Consider the following 25515-nt stretch of genomic DNA (forward strand, 5'->3'; position numbering starts at 1 on the left):
AATAGTGCAATAAATGTTGTCTAAAAGAAGTTTGTATAGAATCAGTACTTATTACTCAGTCTTTTTTTTTTAATTGAACTGTAGTTGATTTACAATGTTGTGTTAATTTCTGCTGTACAGTAGAGTGAGTCAGTTACACACATGTATATATCTACACATATATCTACACATTCTTTTTCATATTCTTTTCCACTATCATTTATCATAGGTTATTGAACATAGTTCCCTGTGCTATACAGTAGGTCCTTGTTGTTTATTCATTCTATATGTAATAGGTCGCATCTCCTAACCCCAAACTTCCTATCCTTCCTTCCACTTGTCCCCTCCCCTTTGGCACCAAGTATGATCATCTCTAGGTCCATCCATGTTGTTGCAAGTGGCATTGTTTCATGCATTTTTAGGGCTGAGTAATATTCTGTTGTTTATATGTACCACATCTTCTGTATCCATTCATCTGTTGATGGACATTTGAGCCTCAGTCTTAAACTGGATGGCTGAACTATGTAAATTTTTCTCAGTTCTTATTACAAAATAGAGTACATCTCCTTTAGAAAACACAGCAAAAAATAATCATAAAATATCCATAGTCTTATTATCCTAAAACATCCACAGTTAACACACATATGTGTTATGGTCTGTGTGTGTGTGTAGATATATACACACACACACATACATATTACACACACACACATACATATATATATATATAAAATAAATATATAAAATTTCTATTCAAACTGTATACATATAATTTAAGATATGAGTTGGAAGACTTTCTGTAAAAGGCTGGTGGTAAAGATTTTAAACTTTAAGTGAAGTAAGTGAAAGTTACTGAGTCATGTCTGACTCTCTGCAACCTCAGAATTCTTCAGGCCAGAATACTAGAGTGGGTAGCCTTTCTCTTCTCCAGGGGATCTTCCTGACCCAGGGATCAAACCCAGGTCTCCCACATTGCAGGCGGATTCTTTACCAGCTGAACCATAAGGGAAGCCAAAAGAATACTGGAGTGGGTAGCCTATCCCTTCTCCAGCGAATCTTCCAGACCTAGGAATCGAACCAGGGTTTCCTGCATTGCAGGCAAATTCTTTACCGGCTGAGCTACCAGGGAAGCCCTTTGCCTGCTACATATTGTTTCTGCCAAGCAATTTCCTTTTTATTTGTTTTTCCTTCCCAGTCTCTCTCCTCTCCTTTTCACTTTTCAAACCTTCAAAAATGTAAAGATTATTTTCAGCTTACAAGTTGTAAAAAAATAGACCAGAGGCTAGGCTGTAGTTACCATCTCTGATTTAAATTATGTAATACATTTATTTTAATGAGCTTGAGAGAAGAAGAAGAGCATGTGACACTTTTGCAAAGTAGTATTTAGCAACAGTGAAATAAATTACTAAAATGTGATCAGAAACACTAGACCTATGTGGGCGTTGCCCAGACTAGCCATTGGGCATTTGGGGCTCTGCTTTTGCTGGAGTTTTATTTGGATGATGATTGAAGGAGTCTGTCAATAGAGTTGCAGAAAATGGGTCATTGGAAACGTCTTAAAACTATATTCACTTCCTTCTTTTCTTTGTTCCTGAATAAAACTTTATTGGAGAATAATATGTCTGGGACCTGGCAGCATGAGAGTAGGGCTCCTCAGGTGACTCAGTGGTAAAGAATCTGCTTGCCAGTGCAGAAGAAATGTGAGTTCGATCCCTGGGCTTGGAAGATCCCCTGGAGTAGGAAATGGGAACCTGGTCTAGTATTCTTGCCTGGAGAATTCCATGGACAGTGGAGCCTGGGGGCTACAGTCCATGAGGTCACAAAGAGTAGGACATACCTGAGCACCTGAGCACACCATGTTGGAGGATATAAGGAAAGGTTGCTGTATGTCACTGAAATTAATTTCTATCACTTAAGTCATAGGGTAGGATGTGTGCATCCTGTCTTCAGTGCTACATGGCTAGTTTAGCAAAGTACCATATAGTGAATGAGATGTGATGAAGAGTTTTCTATCACATGAATAAAAATGACCTTTGGCTTTCCTTTCTAGATATGCTCCGTGAAGGAACGGCACGCCAATGAAATGAGGGACTTGCCAAGTCGATATGTTGAAATAGGTATGCCTTCTGTGGTGTAAACCTTCAAAAGAGAATCCATGTTACGAGGGGAGTACCTAAGGCCATGTTCTTCAGGGCTCACCATTGGCACCTCGATGAAATAAATCAAGAAGCTTTTGAGTTTAGAAACTTGGCTGTAGAGACCTTTTGTCCTAACTCTATTTCAAGTTTTTAACAATAATTTTGTAGTTGGCTTTGACGTTAAATAAACATGGGTTTGGGGTTCTGGTTCTATTATTTAAATTACCTACACTTTGGACAGATGTCCACGTGCCTCAATAGTCTCATCTATGAAATGCAGAAAAGAATATGCATCCCATAGGTTGTTTGTGAAGATTCCAAGAGTCCGTGCACAGCTCATAACACAGGACTCACACTTGGTCCTGATTCCTTATGCCTTCTAAATATTTACTTTCTTCATCACTGGTCTGGTCCAAGCTGCCATGGTCTTTTGTCTGGATCACTGCAGCAGACCCTTAACTGGTTCATCTCTTTCCACCATGAATTCCTGTGCGCTAGTCCCCCCACTGCAGTCAAAATACAGATCAGACAGTGTCACCACTCTTCAGTACCCTCCCAGTGTTCTTAGATAAAGGTGAGACTCCTTAAGTCGACCATGGGGATCTGCACTGGCACTCACTTGCCTTCCTAACTTCAGCTCACAACAAGCGTCTCTTTGGTCTCTGTGTTCCAGCCACACTGGCTTTCTTCCACCCACCCATGCTGCTTCTGTGCTTCTTCCCATCTCTCTAGAATGTTTGTCTTGCCTCCTTTTGCTTATGGATCCCTTATCACCTTTAATTAAACCTCAGCTCAAATGTTGCTTTCCTGGGCAAGCCCACTGGCCATCCCTCAGCAGGTCACATCCCCCTGGGATGGACATGTAGCATTTCCCTTTCTGGATGTTGTTTGAGTTGCAGTGATCATGTGATTATGTGGTGCATTTCTGTCTCTTCCGTCAGACTGTAACCTCCTGTTTTTGCTTAGTGTTTGTTTCTCAGGGATCTGGCACCATGCATGACACATGGTAGGTAGAAAGCAATATTAGGTTGGATAAATCAGACTCTGGGAAACAAGTATTCAGGCAAAGTATGCCAAGGGGGCTATGCTGCTACTTATATAAGTTTTATGACCTAGTGCCAAAGTTATTCATACAGAAAAAGTGAAAACTGACTGATATTTGTCAATTAAACAAATAGAATAAAAACTCTTTTTGTATTATTTAGTACCGAACAACAGAAGACAGTTTTGTGGCAAAAAAAAAAAAAAAAAGGTTTGCCATGTTATGTGTCAGGTAAATAGTTTGTTTACCCATTTGGATGGGAGAGGAGGAATATACATTTGATGGGTTGTCATAAACAGGGAGAAGCTGAGCTAAATCATTTGCACAAGACTGTATTTCTACAAACAAAGATATTCCCACCTGGCTAATATGTAACATTTAAATATTTTATACTTGAAGTCATAGATTGATGGTAGGGTTTTGATCATTGTAGTTGTTGTTTGCCTTAGAAGGATAAATGAATATATAAATTCACAGTTTGGATTACTTGGGGTATGGACAGTATAGGTGTATGCAGAATATAATGGTACTGAGAAAAACTGAGTAACCTGATAAAAAGGCAGAACTAGAAGATAAAGATAGTTATTTCAGTCTTTCTCCTGTTCTGTCTCTCCTGTGCCTACCAGTGAAAAACCTGAAAGTCTCAATGCTGTGTCCCGAGAGATAAGTATTAGAATATTTTAAATGCAGGTAGATAGAAAAGGGCAATAACTGTGGGAATTTTAGGATGTAAAGATTGCCTGGAAGGCATGAAAATGTAGCAGTGCCATCTTTTCTCCTTACTTAGTGTTATTGCTCAAGCACTAGGTATGGGGTATTGTGCTATGTACTATCTGCTTTAGTCCACTTTACCACCACAGCAGCCCTTTGAAGGTCAGGTAGTAGTCGTCTTATTCTATAGATGAAAAAAACTGAAGCTCATGGTGGTAAATAACTCATCCAAGATCTTATTGCCGTGCCATTAAAATGGATAGACTCTAACCCCATAGAATGACCAAGCAAGGAGGCCAGGCAGTTTGCCGAATTCCTGTCTGATCTTGATAAGTACTTTAATGTCCCTGAGCTAGACTTCCTTCACTTGCAAAATGGAGATTAGGGACTTCCGTAGTGGCCCAGACTTCCACTGCAGGGGGCACAGGTTCTGTCCATGGTCTGGAAAATAGATCCCATGTGCCTCATGGTGTGGCCAAAAGAAATTTTTTTTTAGTAAAAAATAAAAAGAAATAAAATGGAGATGATGAGACCTACCATTCCAGATGGCTGGGAGAATTAGGTGTGATGTAAGGAAAGTCTGCAACACACTCCGTGGCATACAGTAGATGCTCACTGAACCACAGTGGTTATCATCACTGTGCAGACTTTCATCCCAGCTCCTCAACTGCTAATAGCTACAGCCCTGGGATCACATTATTAAAGTGTAGTTCATCTGTACTACAATTTCCGTGAAATAGACCGTCTGCGGGTACCAACAATATCACATTACAGACATTTTACTACTATGGTTAGTGGTTAAGTACCATTTTTTTCCCCTCTTGAGAGCAGACCTTTAAGAATATAAACCATTTCCACAGCAGGAGGCAAAGTGGTTTGGATAAGAGTCCTTGACTAGGATAAAGGAAAAGAGAAATATTAGTGGGTTTGGATTACAATTTGCTTTAGCCCTAGACATTATAAGCCACTGTTCTTTACTAAATGAGGTGAAAATGGCATTGAGATGGAAGAAATGTCTGTGGCTGTACATTCCTTAGAAGCCAGATGTTTATAGCACTTCCTTACAAGGCAGAATCTCAAAAACAATGTAGAAGTTATTCCTCTCAATAAGATATTAATGTATTCTTGTAAGTGAAAGACAATATTGATAGTAAATATGAAGCTTACTGGCCAGTCTTGAACCCATGAAGACATAAGATTACTTAAGACTTTTTAGATGTCATTTATTCTTCCATATTACATTGTTAAAAATAAAATATGTTGTGGTCCATGACTGCTTTACTTATTTTAACTTAACTTGGTTGTCTTGTCACGGGACTCCCTAACCCTCTGGTACTTTTCATAATAAAATGTTGGGGGAAAATATTCAGTACAGAAGAATTAGTAGATTATAATCAAACTGAATTCTAACAGAGCAGAAAACCATACTGGGCTAGATACTTAAGCACAAACACCCTGAACTGTCCTGATTCTCATTGAGATTTAGACACAGAGATGAAACTTTTCACCAAAGTCATCCTTGGTCCTAATGGAATGATAATTGGGAGCTGATATTATGTTTTTGGGAAATGGATCCAATATTGATGTGTCATTTGGGGGGCATCTCCTGTCAGGGGCAGATAATTTACATGCAAGGAATTAACGATTAACTCCCTAGTCTTGATCTCGTGTGGAAATTTGTTTCAAAAAAATAATAAGGGAAAATCTATATGGGAAGCTATGTAGAATGAGAGGAACCAGGAAGATAGGAGAAAAGCAAGGGACATTTTTTCACTTTAATTAAACAGAGTCCATATCTTTAGTTGACTATATGCTGTGGCTCTGTTTAGTACATTGTTCTCTTTGCAGCCTCTTGATTGGGAAAACGGTGATTTGGAAATTGAAGGGCTTTTTGCATGAAATAAGAGAGCTGTGAAATTAATACCCTTCTTAGATCTAACTGTCTCTGTCTCCAGCCACCTGTTAGCGTTCTGACCCAGACACACAGGTTCCAGCAGTGGGACAGTTCTGAGCATGAGAGTAACAAGGGTTATCTCCATGTCACAGTCTCAGCAGGAATCAGGATAGTTCAGGGTGATTTGCTTACGGGTTTAACTCTGTGTGGTTTTCTGTTCTCTTAGAATTTAGTTCGATTCTGTCTATTAATTCTTCTCTTCTGCTTTAATTTTTTCCCAACAGTTTATTATGACAATTATTAAACATACAAAAAGTAAAGAATTTGACTGTGGGTTCCTATTTACTCACCTCCTCGATTCTGCAATTAAGGTTTTATTGTGCTTGTTTTATTACTTGTCTGTTCCTCTGTCCATTCCCCCTCTTCTTCTCTCTCAGTGCTGGAGGCTCAAATGTTTGTTGCAAGTAGAATGAATAAATTTTCTTTACAGTAAGGAGTGGTAAGAAATCTGAAGCACCTGAAGTAAGAAGCGTATTTTGTTCATTTTATAATCCCCACCACCAGGCACATGCTGCATGCATTACAAACAGAATTTCATTTAATCTTCATGATGATTCCAGTGGAGGGGTTATTACACCATTGTACAGGTGAAGAGGCTGAGGTTCAGAGGGATCAAGTAACCTGCTTAAGATGATGACTTCAAAAGCAGAGAAGGCAGCATCTGAACCCAGATAAGCCTAGTTTCAAAGCTGTTGCCTCTAACTACTGTGCCATGCTTTCTTCCCTGCATGCCTTCCGCCTAACCCCTGCCCTCATTTGCAGCCAGAGTAACTGATGAAAAGCAGTTTGCTCTGGGCACTCAGATACAAACCATGGGGTAGAAATTCTATGAAGACTCTTTAAATATGCCAGTGAGGATGTCTGCTTACCTGTTCTTCAAATAGCCTGATAAAATGGAAATGCAGTACATTTGTTTTTGTTTTATTTGGCTTCAGTGAAGTGTCTCATTTAGAAAGCAGAAATGTTATATCCCCTTATTGCATTCTGCGACTGACAGCCCTTCATTATTTTCTCAGAGAACTCTAGAACCTAGCTGCCTTGCATGGCTGTCAAAATTGTTTCTGAGGAAAGGGAATCACATCCAGACTGGGATGTGATTCTTGCAGCCCTTTGAAAAAGAGGAAAAGCTCTTATGTGCGCTTTCCTAGTGTTCGACATAAGTTTAGTTGGTGCATCAAGGTAGTTTTGGAAACTTTTGTGGGGGTGCAGGTGGTTAGGTCTCTGAATTTTTTTATTTTGTTATGGTAAAAACACTTTGCATGAGATCTACTGTCTTAACAAATTTTTTAAGGGTATGATGCATTGTCATTGCTGATGCGTATAATGTTGTACAGCAGATCTCAAACTTAATTCATCTTGCTTAACTGCAACTTTATGTCTGTTGATCAGCAACTCCCCATTTCCTCTCCCTAGCCCTTGCAACCACCACTTTCCTCTTTGATTCTGTGATTTTGACTATTTTAGGTACCTCATACAAGTGGAATCATGTAATATTTGTCTTTCTGTGACTGGCTTATATCACTTAGCATAATATCCTCAGAGTTCATCCACGGTGTTGCATGTTGTTGCAAAATTCTCTTTTTTTGAGGCTGAATGGTATTCCATCTTTAAGCATTGCTCTGTGGATAGACATTGGGTTGATTCCATATCTTGACTGTTGTAAATAGTGCTGCTATGATCATGGGAGTGCTAATGTCTCTTCAAGATCCTGATTTCAGTTCTTTGGGATTGATACCCAGAAGGACGATGCTGGAACATATGGTGGTTCTATCTGAAACTTTTTTTGAGGAAACTCCGTACTCTTTTTCATAATGGTTTTACACTTCGCATTTCAACCAACTTTCTCCACATCTGTACCAACACTTATTTTTGTTTGTTTTGAAAATAGCCCTTTTACAACTTAAAGTATAACTATTTGGTTTGAACCTTTTGACCCAAGTTCTTCGAACATCCCCTGGTCTATGGTGTAAGTAGTGTGTGGTCAGCTTCTCATTAAATCACTCAGCATTTGTGTTTCTTTGTGAGTTCTGGAGTTTAGTATATGAGATAATCACATCTGCTTAGCTTTGATCACAGTGATCACAGTGTGTACTGAATATTGATTCGAAAATATGAAATTAAATTGAAGGCTTAACTTGTCTTAAATGGCTTTGACCTATGTGTAATATTGGTTCCTGATTTGGATGTTTTAGTAATTTTGTCCTTTAGCCATTTCCTTCTGTTTCACTCCCCTATATTATACCTTGTCTGTAACTTGCTGACATAAAGCATAGTAAAGTCACTTTTGCTTTAGTGCATCAGCTTCATATCAATCCTGAGGATGTTGAAATGTGATTTCCAAATATATTTTCTTGGACCAGTGGTCACGTTGACAGACTGTCCAAATTTCTCAGAGTCTGTGGACATTATATCCAGTTATGAAATACTAGTATCTGGTGACTAAAGAGTCAGAGTCTCTTGGGAATAAGGAACTATCATAAAGGGACCTTGATGCTTTTCATATGTGAATATAAGACAATGGAAGATAATTGTTCTTATTGATAAATTGCTTAAAATTTTCTTTCTTTTTTGAAGAATCATAGAAACCAAAATTTATAGAAAGGTATGTCCCCGGTGGTCCAGTGGTTAAGACTTCACCTTCCAATGCAGGGGCTGTGGGTTCAATCCCTGGTCAGGGAGCTAAGATCTCACATGCCTTGCAGCCAAAAAACTAAAGTGTAGAACAGAAGCAATATTGTAACAAAGTCAATAAAGACTGTAGAGTCCACATTAAAAAAAAAAAAAAGCTTTAAATAAAATTATAGGATATCACTTTATTTAGTTTCAGTGAAGATCCCGAATCCTTCTAGGTCGTATCTAGCTAATGGGCATTTTGCGCCAGCAAAGAGAAATCAAGAACCCAAAATAAAAGCCAGCACATGTTCTCTGTGCTTCAGTGCACGGAAAATGCCAGAGAAAGGCTCGGCACCCTAGCCGCATGCAGCAGAAGTGGCAGCAATTGTCAGACCCCTCACTTTTCCCGTTCCAGCTAACATGGTGCACTTTTGCCCTTAGCACCTCTGTGGGCTTGTTTATGTTTTCTAGTGGGACTTATATTTGGGGAAAGTAAGAGTTCAAATTCCTGCTTTTATTGCCTTCTACTTAAGTGACCTTAGTCAAGTTACTTATCATCCCTGAGCTTCAAGTCCCTTTTAAGATAAGTATAAAGTTATCATGGTGAAAAAAGATCATGTTTGTAATATATTCAGCATCCTGCTTGTCAGCAATGTTCATTAAATGGAAGCTATTATTAATATGACTGTTCTATTTTGTTAGTGAGAGAGAACAACAGTAGTTTCTTTTAGTAGTCAGAAGACTAAAACATTCGTGTTTCATAAAGTCAATTGAAAGACAATGGGGGGAAAGATATAAATAAGGATTTACTAAATTATTCTGAAAAGGTTAATACATCTCATAAGACAGCTCATAGGTACACATAATAAGACTATTTATTATTCTTTAGGGTTGAAGACAATGATATTGAGATAAACTAGCTGTGAATTATTTGGAGGATGGTCTTTTTATCCAGACCCAAATAAAATCTTGATTTTTATTTTTGACAATCTAATACACATTAGTTTTTAATATTTTTTTAAATGAAGTTTTTTTCATGAAAATTTTTGGAATGAACATTTAATGAAATGTTGTTCTCTCACGTATAACCACCATTTCTGCCCTAAACAGGCATATAGAGTCATGATAATTGCTATTGTTTCCATGCCCATCTCCTCCCCTCTGGGAATAAATTGTCCTGCTCTGTACTCTTTGTTGCTTTACACCTATTTCCATTCTTGCATAACACATGGAATTTTAATTATTTCTTCAGCTTCTAGACTCACAGTCTCTTTTAAGTCAGAGGCAAACTCATCTTCCTGATGTTTCTAGAAGAGTATCTTCTTGTGCTCAGTAATTCCTTATTGAATTAAGTTATTGATAACCCTCAGATATAAAAATCAAGATACAAGAAGTCTCTGTCTTATTCATTTTTATTTCAATCAGACGCAGTCATTCAGAAACTTACAGCATGTGCCCTGTTGATGGCCCAATGATAGTATGTGTTTGTGACTATAATCCTGGCCCTGGCTTATATCAAGTTGATATCTAACCCTGATACATTAACATTTTGTGCTTGGAGGATTCTAGGAAGATGTAGTTGTGGCTGCATAATTTTTCCATCCTCCTGAGTTCTCCCAGAAAAAATGGAACAACTTGATCATACAACCAAAACCCATAGACAATATTTACAGCAAGGTAGCCCTAGGAATGCCAACATGCATGCAAATGACAAAACCCACCAACAGCCACAGGAACCACTGCGGTTCCAGAATTGGTGTGAGAGATGGCAGAGGGAGCAAGGGGGCTTCTAAAGAGAACCCCAAGAGAATGCCAAAACAGCCAGTGGGTGTTTTCTAGAAGAGACCCCAGGCCATCTGAGAGGTCTGGGTGAAGTCCTGCAGTTAGGCTGAAGAGTTCAGACAGCTGGGCAGCCCACAGAGTTCTCACAGTTGAGCGGCCAGTGCTTCCTGCCAGGGCTGGCTTTATGCAGGAGGATAAATCCCAAGCAATATGAGCAAGAAGAAATGAAAGAGAGATTATGCCATTGTGCTTAGTCATGTCTGACTCTTTTGACCCCATGGACTGTAGCCTGCCAGGCTCCTCTGTCCATGGAATTCTCCAGGCAAGAAAACAGGAGTGGGTTGACATTCGTCCTCCAGGGGATCTTCCCAATCCTGGGATCGAACCCTCATCTCTTGCATCTCCTGCATTGGCAGGCAGATTCTTTACCTTTGGGCCATCTGGGAAGCCCTAAAAGAAAGAGAAAGTCCAGATGAAAGCCGGGAGGGGACAGAGCCAGAAAGCAAGGAACCACTTTTAAAACTACATGAAAACTCTGAATGAGGGAACTCTTCAAGGTTAGAAGAGTTACCCCAGTTCCTGCCTTCTCCCAAGAGATCAGTGACTGATTTTATCTAAAAACAAGCACTGAAAAAGTACAAAGCTCAAATCCTCTGCTAAGGTTTAAGAAAAAAATTAATAAGGAACAGAATAACATCCTTAGCAATGAAAGCATACCAGACAGAAACACCCACAAAATAGATCACAACTGTAATTTACTGTTTCATAACAAGCTACAAGATAGTTGAAAGAAGTTACAGAAGACATGGAAGAACACCAGAAATCAGAATTAAATTTCAAATGAGGTGACAGAACTCAGAAAATACTTATAAATTAAAAAATTATTTCAGAAATAAAGGTTAAACTGGAAGGAATATGGGAGCAAATAGATGCAAAGATAGTACTGTAAGAGAAATGGAAGAGGAGAAAGATTTTAATCACAAATAAGGAGTGTGTATAAAATAACTAATGAGAACCTACCGTATAGTTCAGGGAGCTCTACTCAGTACTCTGTGGTGACTTAAGTGGGAAGGAAATCCAAAAAAGAGAGTGTGTGTGTATATATGTAGCTGACTCACCTGTACAGCAGAAACTGACACAACAGTGCAAAGCAACTGTTGTTCAGTTGCTCAGTTGTGTCTGACTCTTTGCGACCCCGTGGACTGCAGCACGCCAGGGTTTCCTGTCTTTCACTATCCCCCAGAATTTGCTCAGATTCACATCCGTTGAGTTGGTGATGCCATCCAACCATCTCATCCTCTGTCAGCTCCTTCTCCTCCTGCCTTCAATCTTTCCCAGCATCAGGATCTTTTCCAGTGAGTTGGCTCTTTGCATCAGGTGGCCAAAGTATTGGAGCTTCAGCTTCAGCATCAATCCTTCCAATGAATATTCAGGGTTGATTTACTTTAGGATTGACTGGTTTGATCTTCTTGCAGTCCAAGGGACTCTCAAGAGTCTTCTCCAGCACCATAATGAGAAAGCATCAACTCTTGGGCTCTCAGCCTTCTTTATGGTCTAACTCTCACGTCGGTACATGACTACTGGAAAAACCATAGCTTTAACTATGCAGACCTTTGTTGGCAAAATGATGTCTCTGCTCCTTTAATGTGCTGTCTAGGTTTGTCATAGCTTTTTTTCCAAGGAGTATATTAATATTTAGGGCTTCCCTGGTGGCTCAGACAGTAAAGAATCTGCCTACAGTGTAGGGGACCCAGGTTCATGCCCTTGGTTGGAAAGATCCTTTGGGGAAGTAAATGGCAACCCACTCTAGTATTCTTGCCTGGAAAATCCCATGGGTAGAGGAGCCTGTCAGGCTACAATGCATAGGGTCACAAAGAGTCAGAGACGACTGAGTGACTAACACACAGACAGGTTCGTCACAGCTTTTATTCTAAGGAACAAGGATCTTTTAATTTCATGACTAACTCACTGACTGCAGTGATTTTGAAGTCCAAGAAAATGAAGTCTCTCACTGTTTTCATTGTTTCCCTATCTATTTGCCATGAAGTGATGGGACTGGATGCCATGATCTTAGTTTTTTAAATGTTGAGTTTTAAGCCAGCTTTTTCACTCTCCTCTTTCACCTTCATCAAGAGGCTCTTTAGTTCCTCTTCACTTTCTGCTATTAGGTTTGTGTCATGTTCATATCTGAAGTTATTGATATTTCTCCTGGCAATCTTGATTCCAGCTTGTGCTTCATTCATTCCAGCATTGCGCATGATATACTCTGCATAAAAGTTAAATAATCAGAGTGACAATATACAGCCTTGATGTACTCCTTTCCCAGTTTTGAACCAGTCTCTTGTTCCATGTCTGATTCTAACTGTTACTTCTTGACCTTCATACAAAACTATACTCCAATAAAAATTGAAGAATTGAAAGGGAAAAAATATTTTTGATTAAATGATAAATACTGAAGATGGGCAAAGGTAGTTTAGCCTGCAAATAAGAGTCCTGGGAAACAAAACAAGGAAATGGAGTAAATACCAGAAACAGTAATTCAAGAGAAATTTCCTGAAACTAGTTTTAAAACAGATACAAAATAGATATAAAACCTAGAAACTGTAAATTAAAATAGTACAGTGTGTATATGAAAAGTATAACCCAAATGCACATCATCAAGATACACCTGAGTAAAATTACTTAATTTTTAAAGACAAAAAATTATAGGGTATCTGGACCCTATAATTGGACCCTGTGCTGTCCAATAAGGTAATTACTTGCCACTTTTAACTGTTAAGTGCTTGAAATGTGGCAGATGTGGGCTGAGATGTGCTGTGTCTAGGATTCCAAAGACTTGTGTGAAAATAAAAAGTAAATTATCTCAGTATTTTTTTATGTTTTCGCTTGATATAGTTGTATGTTGATATATTACATTAAATAAAATATTTTTTAAAATTTCATCTCTTTTTACTCTTAAATATGGCTACTAGAAAAACTTACATGTATAAGTTATGTTTTTGTCTTAAGTTAATACTCTGTTGAATAGCACCGATCAAGATCTGAAGCTTCTCTTCTAGATTGGGTCTGTATAGAATTGCCCTCTTTCTGGATCCAATTAACTCCTTGAATACAGTTTTTATGTAAATAATCCTTCTGAATCTTTCTTTCTCCTTCTCTCTTATTCTGCTTAGAATCTCTTCTTTTCTTGAATAATTTCTTACAACACGTCTAGGAATGCTTTATCCTCCTGAATAAAGTAGAGCACAGTGACTCTGTCTCCATCAGGGTGAAAGCTGTGCAGCAGCTGTCATGTTGTCTTCGCTTGAAAGTGGAAGTCTCAGTCGCTCAGTCGTGTCTGATTCTTTGCGATCCCATGGACTGTAGCCCACCAGGCTCCTCTGTCCATGGGATTCTCCAGGCAAGAATACTGGAGTAGGTTGCCATTTCCTTCTCCAGGGGATCTTCCCAACTCAAGGATGGAACCTGGGTATCTTGGCTTACTTCCACCATAATTCAGGGACCCCAGAGCAGTTCCTGCAGGGCCCTAGAACCACCAACTCACTTTCTACACCTCCTTGATCTGCAGTATAGCTACTGTCTTTTGTGGCTTTCTCTAGAAATTCTGCATTTTTCTCTTCTTCCCCCTTGCTCCCCAGCTTTTGCTTTCTATTTTGTCTTAGTGCTTTCCAACAGAAGTTGTCTTTTTTTTCTTTATGATTTATCTTTTTCAGATAATGGAAAGATTCTGTGGTATGAGAACCATAAACCACCTATGTTCAAACTATTTTCCTTTAATGAGTTTTTTTTTTCATTAAAATTATGACAACTCTTGGAAAATATATTTCAGGGAAAATAAATTAACTGAAACTTTGATCAGTCTATAGAAATTTTGAAATAGAAAGGCAGTAATGACATGAAGACATTTTATAAATTTGGTCGATAAACAGTACATAATTTACATATGTTCTTTAGAAGAATAAATGTTACCATCCAGTGTTTCTTTCTCTAACTCTCTTCATTGTTATCTGTTCATTTAGAATATTTCTTGTACTTCTCTATTCGTTCTGACACCACTGTTTCTAACCAGCCCTTCAAGGATTTAGCATTAGTATAAAGAATACACTGAATCGTGATGGATCCTAAAACAGTCCTGTTCTGTTACCTTAGTAAGTAGTAAAACAGAACCCCATGGTTCATCCTAAAAAGTCTTTTTTTTTTTTTGCTGTTTTTATTTTTCTTGGCCACATTATGAGATGTGGAATCTTAGTTCACTGACCAGGGATCAAACTGGTCAATCCCCTGCATTGGAAGCACAAGAGTCTTAACCTCTGACCTTCAGGAAAGTCCCTGAAGTGTCTTTTTTTAATGTAGAATAACTGTAGACCTTTCCCTAAACTAGGACCTCAAACTAGGATGTGAATCCTTTTTTTACATGATACCATTACTAATGGGTATTCATGGAGATGAATTTCTAAGTGGTAGAATATAAAAAGCTAAGAAAAGCAGCCACTATTTAAGAATTCTTAAATTATAACTCATAGTGGGTGTGACTGTAATTGCAGTTTTGTTTTCCATAAGATTTCTGTTGATTTGAAATCATTTTAATAAAATGAAAAGAATTACTTGAATTACAACTTTTTCTGAATGGTGGTAACTTGCTTAACTGTGCCTCTGGAAATCTTAACAATGCTGTTTTTATATACCACATCTTTTCTTCATAAATAACATTTCTTTTTGTTTTTTGTTTGTCATTTAGACACTGCATGTCATTTCTACCTAAATTATTACTAATTTTCTGTTAGTAAGTATAGACAGCTTTAGCTCTTAACAAATAAGCATTTGCGACAGTATCTGGAATTGAGGGAAATAGATATCTGCTTCTTCACATTATTGCCTTGTTTTAAGAACATCTTAGATATTCTATTTTGTTCTTAATTAAATAATAGGAAACTTTATGCATTATTAACTCAATTCAGTCTTAACCCAAGCTCTTGACAGAAATCAGGATGTAGAATTATTTTCTAACTTTTCTGTTCTATGTCTTATGAGTCATGCATATATATCAAGGCCTTGATGTGCATTTGGTTACCTTTAGGATGGGTACTGTCTGATACTTCTTGGCAGTGAGGCTAACAGCCCATTTGGCATCTCAAGTGGGGAGAATACCTCATTCACCCACAATTTCTTAGATGTTGCTTTCCCATGGGTTCCTGTTTCAGAGAGGCACCCCAAAGGCTCCATGTGAGTCCCATGAAGCAGTCTCTGTGGCACCTCTGACTGACTGATCTTCACCCAAATTGCTGGTAAGGGAACTGGATATGGAGCATTTCAGTAATGGAATGTGATTTAGTAAAGAAGAACACAAGTCCCACTCTACTAAACAGAGTTTAAGCAACCTCAGGAGTACTGGCATCCAAAACCTCCTGTTAATAGGCCTGTATGTCTTCAAGAATATGAAACTCACACCTGTCTGGTCATTAGGTCATGTGTGGCCCCACACCGATCAGTAGCATCTGCACATTCCAACCCTACTCTGTCCCTGCTCACACGCTACATTCACACATAGCACTGGGGAAACTTCTTCACAACCTTCAGTGCCTGGCTACACAATGTTGTGACTGTGGACTGTATCCTGCCAGGTTCCGCTGTCCATGGGGTTATGCTGGCAAGAGTACTAGAGTGGGTTGCCATTTCCTTCTTCAGGGGATTGTCCCAACCCAGGGATCAAGCCTGCGTCTCTTAAATCTCATGCACTGGCAGACAAATTCTTTACCACTAGCGCCACCTGGAAAGAGACATTAACTATTTTTGTTTATTATCCTGTTTCATTTTGGTATGAAAATTAAATTTTGAAAACAGTCGTATAAGGAGTAGGCATTAAAGATAAGCAGAGACAAGTAACACTAAGTGATTTATGAGGAGAATGGAGAGGAGGAAGAAGAAAAATTCACTAACCCCTCATTTTATTTGTATTATGGGTTTATTTCTACTCTGATATCTTTATTTTATACATGAGAAAAGTTATATCAGCAGAAATCAAAATGAATTGTCCATGTTTAATTTAACTGCAGTTACAACTCCGATTTCCTGACTCCATGTTCAATATTGTTTCCAGTATGCTACACTGAGTTCTCCTGGTTTGGAAAAGATGGCCATTTTATCATAAAAGTTAACTAAATTTGAAGCAGATACCACAGAACTGTGGATAAGAACTGAATCAAGAAATTCTTAGAAAATGTGATGTGTTCAAATGAGAGTTTACTCCCAAATAAATCTTATCAGTGCAATGTATAATTCATGGAAGAGTCTTTTCCTGGTACTAATACTGTATCAGTTAGCTTTGCTGTGTAACAAACCATCCCCTAAATTAGTTGCTTAAACAGTCATTTGTTATAAATAGTACAACAGCTAGTCATTAGAATCATCTATAGAAGTATTTGTACTTCTACAATTGAGCTGTCTGTAAGATCTTTGCGGTTTATTGTAATTAAATCTATATTCTTAGGTGATGCAATAGAAGAAATAGAACTAAGTTTTAATGACTGTTTTTTAAAAGAAAAGAGGAATTTCTTATTTTCTCTGACCTTTATTTAATACTGCAGAATTAGCATCAGTTTCATCATCATGTTATCTGTATCTACACTTTTTTATTTTAGAGTTTAGATAAAATGATTATTAAATGTTAAGAGTATTAATAGCTTCACAATTACCAAGAGCTTTTCTCATGACCATAATGCCATGGTAATGCCCTAATTGTGAAAGACTTAAATTGGTGTTTAAATTATTTTAGAAGTATTTTTGTCATTAATAGTATTTTTTATTTAAAATATTTAGTTTTTTAAATTTAAAATTGTTACTGAATAATTTAGATTGGATTTTATGGATTTCAAAGTGTCTTCATGGGGCTTAACTCTGTCATTTTTAAACTAACAAGGTAATGTCACTTTTCACCATTCATGCTTACTACTGTTGTCGAGTTTGCTTATTGTTTGTAAAAGAATTTTTCAAGTGTAAGTTCCCAGATATCTTTTTCTGATACTGATTATCATCAAGAAAGTATGTTTATCTCTGTCACCTTTATGTTAAATTTCTAAAATGAGTCTATTCTGCGTTCATAGTAGATGTGTTTTTTTCCTTTGTGTGCTGCTTTTTGCTGCTATTAATGGTGAATCTTCTCTCCCTTTTGTTTGCAGTGTCTCAGTTTGAAACTGAATTCTACATCAGTGGACTGGCACCTCTCTGTGATCAGCTTGTTGTACTTTCCTACGTAAAGGAGGTTTCTGAAAAAATGGTAATTATTTTTACCTAAAATACAATGGGAAGTGCAGGTTCATCTGTAGCATTTTCCCCCAGATCTTGTTGCCATGGAAGAACTCAGATCCAGCCTTAGCAGAACTTCCTGACCTATAAAACAAGGGCAGAGATTACCCTGCAGACTTAATGTATTTACCTTTCAGAAGCTCCACTCCTTGGTTGCCTTTGTTCCTTTTGCCAAACAAAAGGGAGTCTCTTTTTTTTCTTTTTAATTTTTCTTTATTTTTTTCCATCTCTCCTGGTATTTCAGTCGAAAGGAATGAAGGATTTCCTCTTGTTGAAAGGCGAAGAAACTAAGCTGACACTGTGCATTAACTGAAATGACAGCGATGAAGTTGATCTGCAGCATCAGCAGAGGTCCCTGTGGTTAGAGTGAATTACCGAGAGGGCAGTCCATTATTTCCTGTGGTCCAGACATACTTGTTTACTTCCCAATGGCCTAGTGATTCTGAGTAGCTTGATTCTTGCTTGGAAATTAGATTCTTGCTAAGTCTCAGTTATCAGTGCAAATGATGGTATGAAATGCATAGCTAATAGGAAGCAGCAGAGAATCAGCATTTCATTATACATGACTTTGGAATGAAGCCTGTTATAGGGTCCAGTGGAGGGCCCTGCATACTGAGTCTTTCTTTGAAGCCTAGGTCGGCTGCATTCCTAGTTTGTCTTTATTGTCAGAGTCCAGAGGTCCTGCTAGGAAGGGGCTAGGGGTGGCTTCAGGGTATAAACAAGGAGAGTTTATTGTAAAGGATTTTCTTTTGGATGCTGTGTATAAAAGAAACACAATTGATCATCTAGCCCTCTACAGTGAGTGGGTTCCCCTTGTCTGTGTTCTCTCCCCTTTTTCAAACAGCAGAGAATAAAATGGGGAGAAAAACCCTGGGAGTCCCAGTTTTGAAGTGGTAGCTGCTCTCCAGCATTCCTCTGAGCAAGCTCTTGCATCAGGAAGCCATCGCTATAGTAACCTGGAGCTCTGGGTGCCGATGTTGCTAGGCAATGGGATGCTGCAGACTTAAGTGAACACTCAAACCTGCTAAAATCAATAGGACTGGCTTCTAGCCCTGTGCAGGACATCAGTTTATTATTATTTTATTTATTTATTTTTTTGAAAAGAAAGAAAAGCAGTGGCTCCTGAGGGAGTAAATACAGTGCTTTTTGATGAGGAGTGTGGGGAGGATTGAGAATGTGATTGAAAGACATAAGGAAAGAGGCAGTAAAATGAAAAAGGGAAAGCCTAATAAACCACTGACCAAAAAAAGAAGGAAAGGAAGGAAACCTTTGCTAATAAAAGAGAATATTGGAAAGGAGTAAAACCCAAGAAAGGCCAACCTCAAAGAGCAAATTAGAAAATGGAATTTTTTTCAGAGGAAGAAGTGAACGTCTTAGAGATGTTTTAAAAACGTGTGTGTTGGTGTACATAACTCTTCGTATTCTGTACCACCAAAGGACACCTGAAATCCTTCAGCACAAAATGAACTGATAAAATTAAGGCAGAAATAGTAAAGAAGCATGCTTGGGGCCAACTATGCCCTCCCCACTTTTCATATCAAATAGACAGGTTAAATGCAACAGTAAACAAATTTTTTTCTACCAGGCTTAATGTTACTCCAGCATATTTTTCCCGTCATATCTTTGACCTTCATGCCTGTCCCCACATGGTTGTAGTGATAGTTACAAGCTCCTCTGTGTTGCTGTATTTTGAGGAGCATCATTCCATTCTCTGTGCATATGGCTGTGCAGTCTCCCATCATTATTTATGGTGCTTGTGACCTATTTCATTTCGTTGATATAACCTAATCTATGAAGCTTAATGTTTTTTTTTTTTTCATTCATTAATAAAGAAGTCAACAGGACCAAATTCCTGCTCCCTGGAAGTTCACACATAAGCAGGGCTGTTTGACCAGTGAACAAAAGTTGTAAAATAGTGAGAATATGGATTTCTCACCCATCACTTTGCTGATGGATTTCTTACATATGAAGGAACTGTTTATATGGTCTAGCCAGGTGGTTTTCTTTTAACATTGTTTGGTTCAATCTTTTTTTCTGTTTTTGATTCTGATTTTGATTTTTTTTTGGTCATTGTTAACAGCTGTTAATGTTTTTAAAAATACTCAAATCTTTTTTTCCTTTTTTGTTGTTTTCAAATTAAGATATTTGTCATTTCTCCACAGATCTGATCAATTATCCTGTATATTCACTGGGGTTTTTTCTTCCACCAGTTGACCTTTTGCAGTTGTTCGTTAAAGTTTTGAATGCTTTAAACGTATGAAATGCAGTACTAACCTAATGGTTTCTCAGTTAACCTAACAAAATTGATCAAAGGGATCTGTGAGGCTTACTGCTTTATTGAGGGACCTTGGAGATTCAGGGGTCGTTCTGGACTTCTTTCACGCTGCTTCTTTCATCTGCATTCTCTGTACAGTGCCACACTGCATTAGCTCTTGTTGCTTTGGAAGATAGTCCAAGTACATGTTTCATGCCCCTGTGCTGAATACCCAGAGAGCATGAGCTTTACGGTAAAACAAACTTGATTGCAAGTATAGTCCCAGTTTTTCCACAAATCCCAGTCTTACCATTTACTTACATAACTTTAACCTCAGTAAATTTTTTGATCCTCAGTTCGTTCCTCTGCAAAATGAGGAACAATATATCCCAAGGGTGATTTAAGGACTCAGGAGAGTAATCTGTAGATAGTCACCTACTAAGCTAGTGGAATTGTCATAGGCCCTCATTAAAGCATATTTTCCCCTTCTGTCTTGGTCCAGAACTGCAGAATTGTAGTCACCAACCTCATGGGGTTATCTAAATTGAAATTAATGAAAATTAAATAAAATTCAAAACTCAGTTTCTCGGTCATAGTTGTCACCTTTCAGGTGTTCAGTAGCCAGCCGTGACTGCTGACATGGTACAGTGCTGTCTCTTCTGTATATCTCATTACAATATAATACATACATACAATACATACAAAGGGTCAGAATAAACCACTGCTGAAGCTATCCACAGCTGCTGGTGAGAAGAGCTAATATCTGCCAAATTTATCAAAGCAAGGCATTTAATAATGGCTACCTAGAATTAATTTCGGAGAAGGCAGTGGCACCCCATTCCAGTAGTCTTGCCTGGAAAATCCCATGGATGGAGGACCCTGGTAGGCTGCAGTCCATGGTGTCACTAAGAGTCGGACATGACTGAGCGATTTCACTTTAACTTTTCACTTTTCATGCATTGGAGAAGGAAATGGCAACCCACTCCAGTGTTCTTGCCTGGAGAATCCCAGGGACAGGGGAGCCTGGTGGGCTGCCGTCTATGGGGTCACACAGAGTCAGACACTACTGAAGCGACTTAGCAGCAGTAGCAGCAGAATTAATTTGTATCATTTATAGAAATGTAATTCCAGTGAGCCTTTCTTCCTTCCCCAGGAAAGAGAATACTGCGCCAGACCCAGATTGGATATCATCCAGCCACTTTCGGAGACTTGTGAAGAGATTTCTTCTGATGCTCTCACCGTGAGGGGCTTTCAGGAAAATGAATGTAGAGATTATCACTTAGGTGAGAGAGATCAAGGATCTGACTCATGTGATTTCTTATATTTGTTTTTTCCCCTTCACCTGAGTAGCACAACCAGAAGTTTAAATCAAGGTGTTGAAAGGCTCTTAGAGCTAATCTGGACATGTTGAAAATTAAGACGCCAAGGCCCAGAGATGCTGGAGAACTTGCTTGAGTTCCCAGAGCAGAAGGGAGGGGTAGAGATGGGGCCAAGACCAAGGTAAGGAAGCTTTGTGGTCTTCATTCTTACATTTGGTCTCCTGTCCTAACTAATGTGACACCTGACTTACAGTGATGTCAAGCAGCATGGTTCTGTGGTTGCCATATCACTCGGGTGTACTCTGGGTTGGCAGAGAAATTGTCCTTCTGTGGCTGAATGCTCAGAGCTTGAAAGAGTGTATGGTACATACTAGACTTTTGCTATTATTTGTCGAGTAGATGAATGAATACATTTAGTCACCGCTTGGAAATAAAAGGAGAACCATTACTCTGTAGTCATACCAGGGGCATCTGTATTTGCAGTTCATTTCAGTTGCTCAGTGGTGTCTGACTCTTTGCGACCCCGTAGACTGCAGCACACCAGGCTTCCCTGTCCATCACCAACTCCCAGAGCCTGCTCAAACTCATGTCTATTGAGTTGGTGATGCCATCCAACCATCTCATCCTCTATCTTCAGTCTTTCCCAGCATCAGGGTCTTTTGGTGTTACTCTTTTCCTGAAAAATACATTGATGAAAAAATAGAACAGCTTTGGCTGTTGAGACAATCTTTCCTTCTTTAAAAACAATTAACATATTTTGAGAGTATTGTCAGTTATTTTGGTCAAGAGAAATGAAGAAATATCCTATATCTGAGTTTTCTTATATGAGGCCCTTGATCAACTGGGAAATGGGAGTGTCTGTTCTGGACTTAGAAAAAAGCAAATATGACTCACAAGAGAATGCATCCAGTCGAGGTATTTCTCCTTAAAGCAAACTTGGCTGCACACTTAGAAACCCTTTCAAATAGATTTTATAATTGAATTCTGCAGGAAACCCTTACCATCGGCATTGTGCACAACATGCTGCAGTGATAGATGATGTCCCCAGGCCTTGGGGCATCTGTCATTTATGTTTTAGATGGCCTTGACCTTGATGAGGAGGAAACATTTATCGCCAACTGTAGGGCGTAATTGTTCTGTAAAAATAGAACAGTGCCGTAAATGCCCATCAATAAAGTTTATATACAGTAGATAAATTATATATAATAGACACCAAGAATTTTCAACACTTTCAACTGAGGTCAGAATGTTAATTATGAAACATAATTTTTAAGCCCTCCTTACTTCTTTAAAGATTTTTTGGTATTTCCTCCCACCCTCCTTCCTTCCTTCTCTTCTTTCCTTCCTCCCTTCTCTTCTTTCCTTCCTCCTTCTCTTCCTTCTTTTTTGTTTCAAATTTTTTTATATGTAAATATTTTTTAAAACACTGAAATAGATTCTGACATTCTCACCTCTAGTCTCCCACCCTCTTCAAACACAGCCAAACACATGTATTTCAAAGGTAGGAGAGTTTTCCACTCAGTCTTAAAGTTGGGTAGTCTAACCAAGTCCTCCCAAACCACTGCCAAGGTTTCTCCTATTGAGTCACCCAAGTTGTTCCTCTCTTCTCTTATCTCTAGAGTACTCAGAAGGGGAGTCACTCTTCTACATCGTGAGTCCAAGGGATGTTGTTGTAGCGAAGGAACGAGACCAAGATGACCACATCGACTGGCTTCTTGAAAAGAAGAAATATGAAGTAGTTTTGCTTTTACTTTTTTCAAAGTATTGACAAATCAGTAACATAAAGAGGATAAAAGCATTTTTTATAATAAATCTTTCATGCTGGTCAACTAGAATGCTCTAAGCTAATAATATGTGGGAGGCTAATAACTTTCCACTATGGTTTTCAGAAATTAGAGGGAATAAAGATGGCAGGGAGGTTGACTGGCTTTACTGGTCAGTGGAGGAAGAGTTGGTGATGGAGGGAGGGGGTAGGTTAAATCCAGCCTACTGATGTGTTTATTTGGTGGTTTTTTAAGGAAAATAAAATTGAGCTAGTATTTCAGGATCAACTATTTGAATATTTTAGTGAAATAATTTATCTTGTGCTTAGTTCATTTATACTGTGCTTAGTTCATATGTAAAAATAAAGCTATCAAATTATACTCATTTAGGATGGTTTGAACTGTCTTTTTAGATAAAATGATGTTGTCCACTTCATTGAGTATTGGGTCAGACTAGTTTGAGTATAATGTCCCATCATGACTTTTTTTTAAAAAAAGGAAAACATTTTAATTGCTGCAAAAGCACCGTTGTGGTGGTTTAGTTAGGGAAGCTCTCTGGAGAGGCTTATCTGCTAGTTAGCTAAAAAACAAAAAATAGTCCATTTATTTGGTGCTTTAAGTTTGTAACCACCTGACATGATTTGAAAAGAAATGTTTTTATTGAATAATATATAAACTCTTTGGAATCCAAGTATTGATACCAGTTGATAATATATAAACTCTCTGGAATCCAAGTATTGATACTCCAAATATTGGAGTCCAAGTATTGATACTTTATTGTTATTGATATTTAAAGGTTTAAATATCAACCTTTGTTACCTTGATAGCTTTGAATCCAGTAGCTTCTTAAAGAAATAAATTAGGGTTTCAAACAGTTGTGGTAAACTAATCATTGTAAACTTAATAAAATAAAAATAGAATCAGAGATTTTCAAAATCTTATTGTAGTTATACCTACATGTATGTATATAGGTTACATTTTATGTTTCATAAAGGAAAAGTGCCCCTCGGTTAAACATGTCAAACAGATTTAGAATGACAGATGGATTTTTTTGTTGTTGTTCTTTGAACCTAGGAGATTTTGTTGTATTTTAATTTGTGTCTGAAATGTGATTCCAGTATCCTAATGTGGAAATGAATTCACATGGAAATAAGAGAAGTCTTCATTTTGGTTGACTGCTTTTGTTTCAGTTTGAATTCAGTGAGGTTCACTCAACCATAACATTAAAAATTCCTGTGCTTGAAGTAAAAGCCATGGGAAAGCGGGGCTTATTTATGTAGCCCATAACTTTAAAACATAATAAATATAGTGTTTATAACCTCAATATCTTTCTTTCCTACCCGCTCCCTTTTTTCCCCCTCCTCCTTTGTCATGCTTTTGTAAACATAGGAAGCTTTGATGGCAGCTGAAATTAGCCAAAAGAACATTAAAAGACATAAGATTCTGGTAAGTATATAATTTTACTATTTGAAATATAACTTTACCTTTCAATAAGTTATGAGACTGCAAGTAATTTGAGAACAGATTCTTCCTACATTTTGAGAAGTTATTTCCCATGAATTCTCTAGCCTGTGAGGTCAGAATATTTCATTTTATTAGATCAGTTTCTGCTTGTAAACAAGAAATTTGAACACCTGCTAGGAGGCAGTCTCAGGTAATTTGGAAACTGGATTTATAAATACCCTTTAAATACAAAGCTTTCCAGTTATGTGTGGGGAAGTTTCTTTAAATTGTAGGTAAAATCACATTATCATGAAATTTATCAAGAGAATAGTTTCATAAAGCTAGATTGCTTCCATGTCTCCATTAAGAACAGACCCAATTTATTTTGTTATGGTGACTAATCTAGGACATCAGATACATTTTTATTACATTTTGGACTCTGGAAAAATATTGTGAATAAAAGACCATTTCTTTGCTAACTGTGACAATGAATGTGCGGATGAAAAGCCAGAAAAGAAATGGTATTCTCTGAGTGTGAAAGATCTCTGGAGATCATCTAGCCCAGGACCCTGGCTGACAAATGCAGATTAGAAGATTAGTCTTTTGTGGCTATTTGGGTTCCAATGCAGATTCCTTTTCCCTGCACTTTCCCACCTTAAACTTCTGTTTAAAATTCTTCAAAATAGCCTAATTCTCAAAGAGTATACAAAGAAAATAACTCAGGAACTTATTCATTGACAATTGTAGAGAATAAGGAAGAATCTAGAAATGGAGTAGTCCTGCCAGTACAAGTGTATAATTGAAGTAAGCAGGTCAAAAGTAAGACAAGCTTAGCTAGTCAGTTGTGCATTGGATTTGGTAACATGAAAGTGACAAGTACATTTTCCGTACATGTATTATTTATTCTTGACATGCTTTGCAGAGTGAAAGTGAATAGGAGATGATGAAGTTGAGTAGAATAGAGACTATTAGGCTTGCTGCAAAGTGGAAAAGATTCAAGACTGCAGGTGGGGACTATGACATCATGGACAGGTTTTGGTAGTCCTGGGTATTTTGTGTAAGAGAGACATTTAACATGCTTATAAGGGGAAAGAGATAAAATCAGGTTAAGGTTAAAGGAACACAGGGAACAAAGGTTGGACAAGTTGACTCTGCAAAGGAGGCATCTCTTCTCTGAACCTGTAGACTCACTATAGATAGTGTGATCTGTGATTT

General features: G+C 38.0%; 1 protein-coding gene across 2 annotated transcripts in view; it reads left to right on the forward strand.

Moving 5' to 3' along the window:
• VPS41 (VPS41 subunit of HOPS complex) overlaps positions 1-25515 on the forward strand; it is a 225180-nt gene that overhangs the window by 123667 nt on the left and 75998 nt on the right. For both annotated transcript variants that reach the window (XM_061414519.1, XM_061414520.1), the window contains exons 10-14: positions 2030-2096; positions 17395-17492; positions 20929-21058; positions 22714-22829; positions 24247-24303. In XM_061414519.1, coding sequence (XP_061270503.1) covers positions 2030-2096; positions 17395-17492; positions 20929-21058; positions 22714-22829; positions 24247-24303 — 468 coding nt within the window. The remainder of the gene's footprint in view (positions 1-2029; positions 2097-17394; positions 17493-20928; positions 21059-22713; positions 22830-24246; positions 24304-25515) is intronic.

The sequence above is a fragment of the Bos javanicus genome, chromosome 4 (assembly GCF_032452875.1).
Source record: "Bos javanicus breed banteng chromosome 4, ARS-OSU_banteng_1.0, whole genome shotgun sequence".
Taxonomy (NCBI): Eukaryota; Metazoa; Chordata; class Mammalia; order Artiodactyla; family Bovidae; genus Bos; species Bos javanicus.